At 39.7% G+C, this 11,471-nt stretch overlaps 1 protein-coding gene across 1 annotated transcript in view; it reads left to right on the forward strand.

Annotated features, from left to right (window-relative positions):
- The window catches only part of LOC103519467 (FAD synthase), a 31,719-nt gene that overhangs the window by 8,385 nt on the left and 11,863 nt on the right, over positions 1 to 11,471 (forward strand). The window contains exons 2-3 of the mRNA XM_026830957.1: positions 6,164 to 6,406; positions 6,844 to 6,914. Of these exons, the coding sequence (XP_026686758.1) occupies positions 6,222 to 6,406; positions 6,844 to 6,914 (256 nt within the window). The 5' untranslated portion in view covers positions 6,164 to 6,221. The remainder of the gene's footprint in view (positions 1 to 6,163; positions 6,407 to 6,843; positions 6,915 to 11,471) is intronic.

The following is an 11,471-nucleotide window of genomic DNA, read 5'->3' on the forward strand; positions in this document are numbered from 1 at the left end:
GCTAGAACCAACGGTTTTCGCGATATTTGCAAAAAAACTGAAAAAAAGTCACGAAAAATGACACTTACGCCCTTCTAGTTCCGCTAGCCGTAAAGTCTCGCTTTGAGACTTTTGACCCCTTATTCAGGACACCATCTCCGACCTTTTTGGGCGAAGAATCAGAACTACGTCATTTTTGTCCGTCAAACCTTCATTTTCGGGCTTCGTTTCCTTGACTATAAAGGCCCGAGTTATGGACTAACCTTTCTGACTTAAATAGTAGTAGCCTACTGCTGGAGTAAAGGGACTTTTCAGTCCTATGCGAGCAGTATAAATAAGCACTATTATTATTATTATAATTCTACGAAGAACAAAGAAGTAGAAAACAAATGAACATTAAAAAAGAAGAAAAACATCAAAGCCCCAAAGGCCATTTTCTTCCGGATTTTTTATTCTCCCTCCCTCCTTCTCTCTCTCTCTCATCTCTCCCCCACTCTCTCTCTCTCTCTCTCTCCCTCTCTCTCTCCCTCTCTCTCTCTCTCATATCTCTCATATCTCTCTCTCATCTCTCTCTCCCTCTCTCATATCCCTCTCTCATATCTCTCTCTCATCTCTCCCTCTCTCTCGCTCTCTCTCTCTCTTCCGATAGAAATCCATTTCTTTAAATATTTTTTATTAGGTTTCTTCTTCCTTTCTTTTTTTTATCCCCCTCTCTTTTGAGAGAGAAAAAATGTTTTGTTATGAGTTTTCCATTTTCTCTCGTCATAAGACCAGATTTTTCTTTCTGCCCTCCCGCTGTTCATTTTCTTCCCGCTCCTCCTTCTCCTCCTCCTCCTTCTTCTCCTCCTCCTCCTTCTCCTCCTCCTCCTCCTCCTTCTCTTCATTCTCATTTTTCTTCCTTCTTCCCCTCCTCCTATTTCTCCTTCTCCTCCTCTTCTACTTCTCCTCCTACTCCTTTTTCTTCTCTTCATTCTCCTCCTGTTTCTCCTTCCTTTTTCTGTGCATTCTCCTTCTTCCTTTTTAACAGAGAAAATCCTCTCGTCCCCTGGTGGTGGGGAAAATGTTTTGTTATGAGTTTTCCATTTTCTCTCGTCATAAGACCAGATTTTTCTTTCTGCCCTCCCGCTGTTCATTTTCTTCCCCCTACTCCTTCTCCTCCTCCTCCTCCTCCTTTTCCTCCTCAGATTTCTCCTTTTTTTTACTCCCCCTCCTCCTTCTCTTCATTCTCATTTTTCTTCCTTATTCCTCTCCTCCTTTCCTCTACTTCTCCTCCTGTTTCTCCTTCCTTCTTCTCGTCCTCCTCCTCCTTCTCCTCCTCAGATTTCTCCTTTCTTTTACTCCCCCTCCTCCTTTTCTTCATTCTCATTTTTCTTCCTTCTTCCTCTCTTCCTTTCCTCTACTTCTCCTCCTACTCCTTTTTCTTTTTCTCTTCATTCTCCTCCTGTTTCTCCTTCCTTCTCCTCCTCCTCCTCCCCAGTCTCCCCCTTCCCCTCCTTGTTCTTTTCTTCATTGTCATTCTTCTTGATTCAAGGAACTCAAAATTCCAAAGTTCATCGAAATCGGACCAGGCAATCGCGAGTTATAGCGGAACAAACACACACCTAAACCAAATGCAAAACGGCCGAGTTAAAACATAGACGTTCACCTCGTTCGGAGATTTTATACTTGAATAAAAACTTAACTTACTCTACTTGAATAAACTTCTCTCTGTTTCTTCTCCTTCTCCTCCTTCTTCTTCTTCTTCTTCTTCTTCTTCTTCTTCTTCTCCTCCTCCTCCTCCTCCTTCTTCTTCTTCTTCTCCTCCTTGTCCTCCTCCTTCAACTTCTCTCTATTTCTTCTTCAACTTCTCTTTATTTCTTTTTCTTCTTCTTCTTCTTCACCTTTTTAGGAAGAGAAAACAATACGCGTTTGTAAACATGGATGGAAATACATTAACGGTCAAATATACGGGTACGTGCTTACTATGCTTCGGGAGGAATCATAAATATCTATGTAAGTAGATTATACTTGAATAAAAACTTAACTTACTCTACTTGAATAAACTTCTCTCTGTTTCTTCTCCTTCTCCTCCTTCTTCTTCTTCTCGTCCTCCTTCTCCTCGTCCTCCTCCTCCTCCTCCTTCAACTTCTCTCTATTTCTTCTTCAACTTCTCTTTATTTCTTCTTCTTCTTCTTCTTCTTCTTCTTCTTCTTCTTCTTCTTCTTCACCTTTTTAGGAAGAGAAAACAATACGCGTTTGTAAACATGGATGGAAATACATTAAGAAGAGTTTTCCTCCTCCTCCTCCTCCTTCTCCTTTTCAGCACTTTCATTTCTCTTCTTTCTGTACTTCCTGACCCTCTATTTTCTACTTCATTCCTGTTTTCTTCTTCTTCTTTTCTTTCCTCTCTCCTACTTCTTCCTATAATTCAGGAATATTTACCCCTCTCTCACCTTCTACCTCTTTTTATCCCTCCTCTTCCTTCTCCTCTTTCTATTTTCCTAATACTTCTCTTTCCCTTCTCCTGTACCCTCTCTTATTTCTTTCTCCTCCTCCCTATGTATGCAACATCCTCTATTATATTCTTCCATTTTCTTCTCATTCTTCTTCTTCTTCTTCTTCTCTTTGTTCTTCTTCTTCTTCTTCTTCTTCCTTCTTCTTCTTCTCCTGATACTTCCGCTTTTTTCTATCACTCCTCCTCCTCCTCGCGTTTTCAACTCTATGTTTACAATCTCTTCCATTTTCTCCTCCTCGTCCTCCTTCTCTTTCTTCTCTTGCTTCTCTTGCTTCTTTTCTTTCCCCTCCTCTTCCTTCTTCTTCTTCTTCTCACCCTCTTTCTTCTCCGTCCGTATTACTTTCTATATTTTCTTGTTCTGATACTTTACTTTAGATATAGGTACTTTAGAGTACATTGTATAACAGTAGCAACATGTGTAAGTCTCGCCGAGTATCCAACCTCATCCAGTCCAGCCCGAGGTAATGTTCAGATACCCGGTCGAAAATTCCCTTTTCTTCCTGATCTCTATGTGTACCTCGCAATCTTCATAATTCTAATAGGTAAAAAGATGTAGAGAGGAATATGATGAATGTTTATAAAATACAGGAAACTGGAAAACCCCCATAAATATGTGATGTATTAATGTTAGGTATACAACATTAATGTTGTTCAAAGGTAATGTTAAACAATGTGTTATAAATTCCTACGGATCTTTTTATGTCTACCAAAGGAAATTAAACATGCCTTCAAGATACAAACATAACTCCTAATAGATTTCCCAGAACTCTTGGAAGGTTCATGAGAATATTTCTAAGACGTAATGAATATATTATTCTTCTGAACGTACTATGTGTATTATGAAGCGAGGAAATGGGATGAGAAGAGAAGGAGGAGTAGGAACAAAGGAGGAGGAGAAGAAGGAGGAGGGGAAGAAGAGTACAAAGAGCGTGAGGATATAGAGCTAAGAAAGTGGAAACGGAAGCTGAAGAAGCAGGAGGAGAAGAAATAGTAGAAGGAGAAGGAAGTAGAATAGGAGTAGGCAGGGGAGACAGAGTAGAAGATGATGCGAAGAAAGAAGGAGTTGAAGGAAGAGAAGAAGGGGGAAAAAAAGAGAGAAGAAGACAAAGAGAAATCGAAACGAAACAGGAGGAAAGTTTAGCTGAAAGGAAGAAAGAGAAAGAGAGAGGAGAGAGAGAGAGAGAGAGAGAGAGAGAGAGAGGAGAGGAGAGGCGAGGAGAGGAGAGGAAAGAGGGAGAGAGAGAGAGAGAGTTTCTATATTGTTAGTTTTGCATGTTCATCATAGTCCATGTTGTTGTTTCATTAGGAAATTGTTGTTCCTTCTCCATTATTTCTACAAAATGCTATAGGATACCTGCAAATCTATCTGCAAAATAGATACTAGATAGATACCTGTCTACATCTATAGGAAAATACCTACAGGAACAATACTACCTGTTCTAGTGTTCTGCTACAGTTTGTTGAACTTGTGGATTCAAGAGGTGCTATTATTGAGGACGTACTCAATGTATTTTGAAACTTTAACAGGGCCTATTAATAATAATAGTGCTTATTTATACTGCTCGCATAGGACTGAAAAGTCCCTTTACTCCAGCAGTAGGCTACTACTATTATTGTGGCCAAATTCTCAAATTATATTGAGGATAAAATTCCATACCTCGGCTGGGATTGAACCCACGCCCTCCTGTTTACCAGGCGAGCGCCTTGACCACTACACCACCGAGGCAATAGCACATTAAATAGACCAGTTCCCAAGGGATTAAAGAAAATTGAGAATTTTTGTACATGGTTAGTATCTGTATGGGTGATTATGTCTGGACAATGGCATGCTGCTGGCTTTTCCTGGCCCCTCTCAGGCTGGTTGAAGTTAAAGTGAGAAAATGGGAATACAGGTAGCTTGTCAGTGAAAGAAGTCGCTTCAAACTTTGAACAGTGATACCTACATAGGTAGGTACCTAGGTTTTTTTCTGCTGCTTCTTTTAAAGTGGCAGGATTCTCAAGATTATTCTATTTATTTTTGCCTAATTTATTCCCAAAAACTGTATACCATACTAAAAGTAATATCTTTTTAACTTGCAGCTGTTCCCCATCCACCAGGCAGTGCACATAGATCTCGTAGTGTGGTGAAAACAGCCGCCAGTCGTGTACCAGGCTCTAATGGAATGCGACGTAGGAGTATGTCTCAGCCTTGCTCTCATGTGTTTTTCTCCGGAAAATTGACGGGTGCCATTTTCAAAACTTTTTTCGCTAGAACCAACGGTTTTCGCGATATTTGCAAAAAAAAACTGAAAAAAGTCACGAAAAATGACACTCACGCCCTTCTAGTTCCGCTAGCCGTAAAGTCTCGCTTTGAGACTTTTGACCCCTTATTCAGGACACCATCTCCGACCTTTTTGGGCAAAGAATCAGAACTACGTCATTTTTGTCCGTCAAACCTTCATTTTCGGGCTTCGTTTCCTTGACTATAAAGGCCCGAGTTATGGACTAACCTTTCTGACTTATAATTGCTTTTTAAATTTTCATCTACAATTATCAAGATTATTTACATCAATAGCTTCCACATTACATATTGTAAAATAATTTCGTCTACAGCCCAACCCTAGACTTTTCTTATTCAAATTCGAGTACAATAGTCCTACATAGCTACATAAGATTTTATTTAAATAATAATAATAATAATAATCAAAGCGAGACTTTACGGCTAGCGGAACTAGAAGGGCGTAAGTGTCATTTTTCGTGACTTTTTTTCAGTTTTTTTGCAAATATCGCGAAAACCGTTGGTTCTAGCAAAAAAAAGTTTTGAAAATGGCACCAGTCAATTTTTCGGAGAAAAACACATTAGATGACATATTTTTTTGTACATAAATGTCAACTGGCAACTTGTGTGAGGCTCCAAAAACATTGTTACACTTTTTACATGAATTTTCCCTATGCTAAATGCATAGGAGAATGAGAAGTGAACAGCATGTATATTGAACGCATTTTCCGGGAAAACGTCTTCGTTTCCTAGACTATTTAGCCGACAGCCGTATTTTATTTGCCAAAAAAGAAATTACAAATTATGACCACCAGCAAACTCAATTTGAAATTTATTTAACCTATATGAAAAATATGTATACTTAAAATGTCAAATAAAAATTACAATTACAATGAGAGTCCGTTTCTCATTCACGAATAACTCTTCTTCCTTTGTTAAATAATATTAGATCTTAAGGTCTCTGTTTTGTATTCATTTACCAAAAAAGAATATACAAGAATCCAAGAGTGAGTTCACGAATAGCTCAGAAACAGCTTGAACATAATCTCAATCATATTCTGCGACAGCACACTCTCATTCCTATCCTCATAACACACGTACACCTGATTAACATTGTTATACAACCGACCTATTGCCCAATACTTCCCATCTCCCACCTGGAAATCTTTTTTTTTGATACCTAAGAGTTTTCACCACCATTTGTCGATGGTGGGCATCGAACCTTGGACCTTCTAAATGACAAGCAAGCATTACCACTGGGCTAACCGTCTGCTTTTTTTTTAAATTTTTGCCATTGGGAGGTTTGATGGAGGGAATTTTAACTGCTAAGGTCTTACGTCCCGAAATCGAAGAGAGAACCAAGCTAACTAGGATGGCATACTAAAAGCAAACCGTCCATAATAAAAGTGTCGTTTGGCTCTATTCTGTTCAAGCCTGGACCGATCCGACTCAGATACCCACATAGGATGGACTCCCTGAGGTCACCCTAGTATGCACTGCAGGCATCTCTTACAACGGTCATTCTCTCTACAGAATCGACCGTCCCTGGCTCAAAACATAGCCAAACGTTCCATCTCTCTACAAAATCGACAGTTGCTGAGTCAACTCATAGGGAAACTTTCTATTCCAATTCGATCCTTCCACCTTCTGTCGAGAACGCCAAAGAAGCCACTAGTGGACTCCCTGAGGTCACCCTAGTATGCACTGCAGGCATCTCTTACAACGGTCATTCTCTCTACAGAATCGACCGTCCCTGGCTCAAAATATAGCCAAACGTTCCATCTCTCTACAAAATCGACAGTTACTGAGTCAACTCATAGGGAAACTTTCTATTCCAATTCGATCCTTCCACCTTCTGTCGAGAACGCCAAAGAAGCCCCTAGCGATTCGACTCATTGTCATGGCAACCGAACATAAACAGATCAAAACTTGCGGGATAATCGTCATAGGTGAGTGAGACCTTGTGACGTCATGAAAAAAATAATAATCATGATAGTGTGTAATTTATAGTAGAGAAATACCCTGCTTCAATACTGCCGCAACTCATAGGGAAACTTTCTATTCCAATTCGATCCTTCCACCTTCTGTCGAGAACGCCAAAGAAGCCCCTAGCGATTCGACTCATTGCCGTTGTCATGGCAACCGAACATAAACAGATCAAAACTTGCGGGATAATCGTCATAGGTGAGTGAGACCTTGTGACGTCATGAAAAATAATAATAATCATGATGGTGTGTAATTTATAGTAGAGAAACACCCTGCTTAAATACTTGCCGGAATGAGACTTAAAAGTCCCTTTACTCCCACAGTCTAAACAAGGTCTTCCTTGGTACAGAATAATTTTAAACTTCTGTGACCGAAATTTATACTGCTCAAATAGGACTAAAAAAAGTCCCTTTAACTCAGCAGTAGGCTACTACTACTACTGTGATCGAGTTCTCAAACAAAAATGCAATTTCTTTGTGTTATTGTGTCACAATTTTTGGTGCTCACTGCATCATTGTACGATTTTCCCAATATCTCAATAATCCTAACATCCAATGTTTACCTACCATAGTACCAGTTGCTATGCATATTACATTGCTACTCATTTTCCTCACGAGGCTGAGTGTGCCCCGCAACAGCCAGTCACGGAATCAATCTTTTACATTATGCAAATTTTTTGACCCCGCCGCTAATCGAACCCGGGTCTCCGGCGTGCAAGGCGGTTTGCTTTGTAATTTGCTTGTTTTTAATAGCTAATATAAATGAAAAGTATAATATAAACGTGCAAACTAAAGATAAAAAATTAAAAAATGAATTCAGATTGTACAAGTTGCGGAAAAAAAATCAAAAATTCGAATTTCCCGCCAACTTTACACGCAAAAAGTCCGACGATGTCCTACGATGGCCCTGTTCATAACCACGGCCTCAGTGCAGCTTGGGGGGCCAGTATTTTGTTCATAATATGATCCTAAAATCACAAAAAATTGTCTTTTTTTTTTAATTAAGCAATGTCTATTAATAACTAAGCATTGTACAATATTAAACCCATAAAATAAACGAGACCTTGTTTAGACTGCTGGGGTAAAGGGACTTTTTAGTCTCATTCGAGCAGGATAAACAAGGTATATTCTATTCTATCCTAAAATCGGTATACCAGTAAATCAGTACAGATTATCACTGTAGGTACTATATGAGTTATTAGCTTTCCCTTTTAAAAATCTCACACCTCTGGCCTTGATTTAACCCCGTTATGCCCACTGGACTATGTTTAGGGACAACAAAGGATCTCTTTGTTTTCAATTATCTGAATGCAGGTAAACTTCGAACAACAATTTAACACTTTCAATCATAACATATCTGATCTATATGAGTTATTAGCTTTCCCTTTTAAAAATCTCACACCTCTGGCCTTGATTTAACCCCGTTATGCCCACTGGACTATGTTTAGGGGACAACAAAGGATCTCTTTGTTTTCAATTATCTTAATGCAGGTAAACTTCGAACAACAATTTAACACTTTCAATCATAACATATCTGACTTCATAACCACGGCCTCAGTGCAGCTTGGGGGGCCAGTATTTTGTTCATAATATGATCCTAAAATCACAAAAAATTGTCAGAACGGTGTACATTTGTTCTTATCCGTTTTATCCTTAACTCAATAACCTCTCTCTTTCTTCATTTTGTTCTCTGTCTCCTCCCTTTCTCCCTCTCTCTCTTTCTTTTCCTCCACTTGTATTTCCTCTCCCTTCGACTAACTTTGCTTCCTCTCTCTCTCTTTCTTTCTCTCTCTCTCTCGCTCTCTCTCCTCTCTTTCTCTTTTTCTCCTTCCCACTGTCTCTCATCTCTTACTCCTCCTCCTCTCTCTCCTTCCCTCCCCTTCAACTTTTTTCTCTCCTCCCCTAGCTCCCTCTTTCTCTCCCTTTTTGCTCTCATCCCTCTTCCTTAACTTCTCTCCTCTCTCTCCCCCGGTCCTTCATTCCCCTCAATCTCTCACTCCTCTTTCTTAACTCCTGATGTCTCTCTCCCTTCCAGTAACGTTTGAGTTCAAACGTAAATTTAACCAAATGTGACATTTAAACTTTCTTCCCTTCCTCATTTTCCCTCCCCTCTCCTTTCTCCCTCCCTCTGTCCTCCATCCCCTCTTATTTCTCCTTCCATTCCCCCTCCCTTTCTCCCCCCTTCCCTTAAGTTAGACAGGGGTTGCCACTAATCTATTTTGATTTAAACTTCTCCCTCCCTCCTTCCTATCTACATAAATATTTATTAAATTAAATACGTTATCCCACACACAAATTTAATGTGTTTTACTTGGCTTTTTGTTTAATATTCTGTCCAACTCACATGACACATTTTGTAAATTTTGTTGTACACCTACCTAATGGTGATTTACATGTGAACCTATACCTACATACCTACCTATAATATTGTTTTATATTTGTCTCTTCTTCTTTTTCTTCGCCTTTTCCCGTGTACAGACGGGGTCGGCGTTTTTTCGTCAGCCTCTCAATCAGCCCTAACTAGAGTGATTGCTTTGGGCTGACATTTGGTTTTGGCTACAAATTTAGCGAGTGGATGCCCTTCCCTCTCAACCCTTGCTATTTCTTTAGCAAGGGAAATTTCAGGCTGGTAATGCTGGTATACTCCCTGTTTAACGTCCCCTAGCCAGACTAAGCTGGTCTACTCCCTGTTTAACGTCCCCCAGCCAGACTAAGCTGGTCTACTTCCTGTCTAAAGTACACCAGCCAGACTAAGCTGGTCTACTCCTTGTGTAAAGTCCCCCAAACAGACTAAGCTGATCTACTTCCTGTTTAGAGTCCTCCATCTCCTAGTTAGACTAAGCTGGTATCCTCCCTGTGTAAAGTCCCCCAACCAGACTAGGCCCACCTGATTGAACACTATCACTTACCTTGTACGCTAAGCAGTGCGGTAGACTCAGCACTACCAGAGTTGTTGGTAACGCGCACCGTGTATTCGCCACTATCATGCAGTACAATGCTGAGCAGGTCAAGAGATATGAAGCCAAACTTGAAGGTTGTAGTGGCGCGGGAACTGGCAGGTAAGGGTCGCCCGTTGATAAACCAGTCGACTCGCATGCTAGGGTCACCCACGGGTTCGATGCGGGCCTCGAAATGAATTTTACCTGGGGAAGAAAAAGTACCAAATTATTTGCAGTTACCTCCGAGTTTAGAGTATCAGTTCAATTTATACAAACTCTTTAAACCAGATTTATACGTTTTTGTGGGTCCATCATGCCATTTTCAAATCCTTTAATCTATACTCAGAAGAGTTATTTAACGAGGCCTTAGAAGACAGTAACGAAGGCATCAGTATCAATGGCACAATCATCAATAACATCAGATATGCAGATGATACTGTTATTCTTGCATCAAATATAAATGATCTCCAAAGCATCTTGAACAAAGTAGTAAGAAGTTGTGAAAAATTTGGATTAAATATTAATACCAAGAAAACAAAGTACATGGTAATAAGTAAAGAAAACCAGAGTAATACAAATCTATTGATGAAAGGTCAACAACTGGAAAAAGTAGACAAAATCAAGTATTTAGGATGCAACTTGAACTCAGATTGGGAACCTTCCAGAGAAATAAAGAGTCGAATTGAACAAGCACGAGCAACATTCACCAGAATGCAAAATATATTCAAATCACACAACCTTAGTATGGATCTGAAAATAAGAATGATTAGGTGCTATGTGTTTCCTGTGTTACTTTATGGAATGGAGGCTTGGACCATAACCGAAACAATACTTAAGAAAGTGCAAGCGTTTGAAATGTGGATTTATAGAAGAATGCTTAGAATCAGTTGGAAAGATAAAATCAGAAACACAGAGGTGATGGCTAAAATGAAGAAAAATGTAGAACTAGTGGACACAATCAAAGCAAGGAAATTGGAATACTTCGCACATATTATGCGCAATGAACACAAATATGGATTATTGCAGTTGATATTGCAAGGAAAGATAACAGGAAGAAGATCGAGAGGAAGAAGGAGAACATCATGGATGGGGAATTTGAAGGAATGGTACAAGATGTCAAGCGAAGAATTATTTAGAGCGGCAGAAGATCGACAAAGAATCAGGAACATGGTCGTCAACGTTCGACAACGGACATGACACACCAAGAAGAAGAAGAAGAATCATCCAAATTGGTTTTATTTTGTCTCTTTTGAGGTAAAGTGATGTGCCCACACTTCATCCGCTCTTCACCCATCCGCAAAACATCCCTTCCCTACTGATCTTAAACTGTAACAAATTTTCCCTGGATTTTAATCACCTAAATATTCCGTTAGAAGATCGTAAATCCCCAAAACAGACATCCTCTTCATTAGAAAAGAAAATTATGATACATTCCGGCACCAAAATATCCGCCTCTTTTGATCCCTCACTAATAGACCTCTATTTCATCCTAAGACAGGACTGCAAAGGTCTATTACAAAGGCCTGTTACGAGGGTGAACGAAATGGAAAATGCAAATTGCCGCTCGAAAATAAGGTGTGTACCGAAATAAATTACTCCGGGCAAATTATTTTTGGACAAAATGAGCGCGGTTAAGGCGGAAAAAACCTCTTTTTTTTCCTCTTCTGCGATAATTTTTGCATTGGGTAAGTGCGCACTTTTTTTTAATTACCTTAGAAAAAAGCTCTTGTTATTACAACGTTTTCAATACCGGGACCCCTAGTGAACTCGCAATATGTTAAAAAGAGGTCTCTTTGCTAGAGTCTGCATCCCGCGGC

This window comes from Diaphorina citri, unplaced genomic scaffold, assembly GCF_000475195.1.
Source record: "Diaphorina citri unplaced genomic scaffold, Diaci psyllid genome assembly version 1.1 scaffold2741, whole genome shotgun sequence".
Classification (NCBI taxonomy): domain Eukaryota; kingdom Metazoa; phylum Arthropoda; class Insecta; order Hemiptera; family Psyllidae; genus Diaphorina; species Diaphorina citri.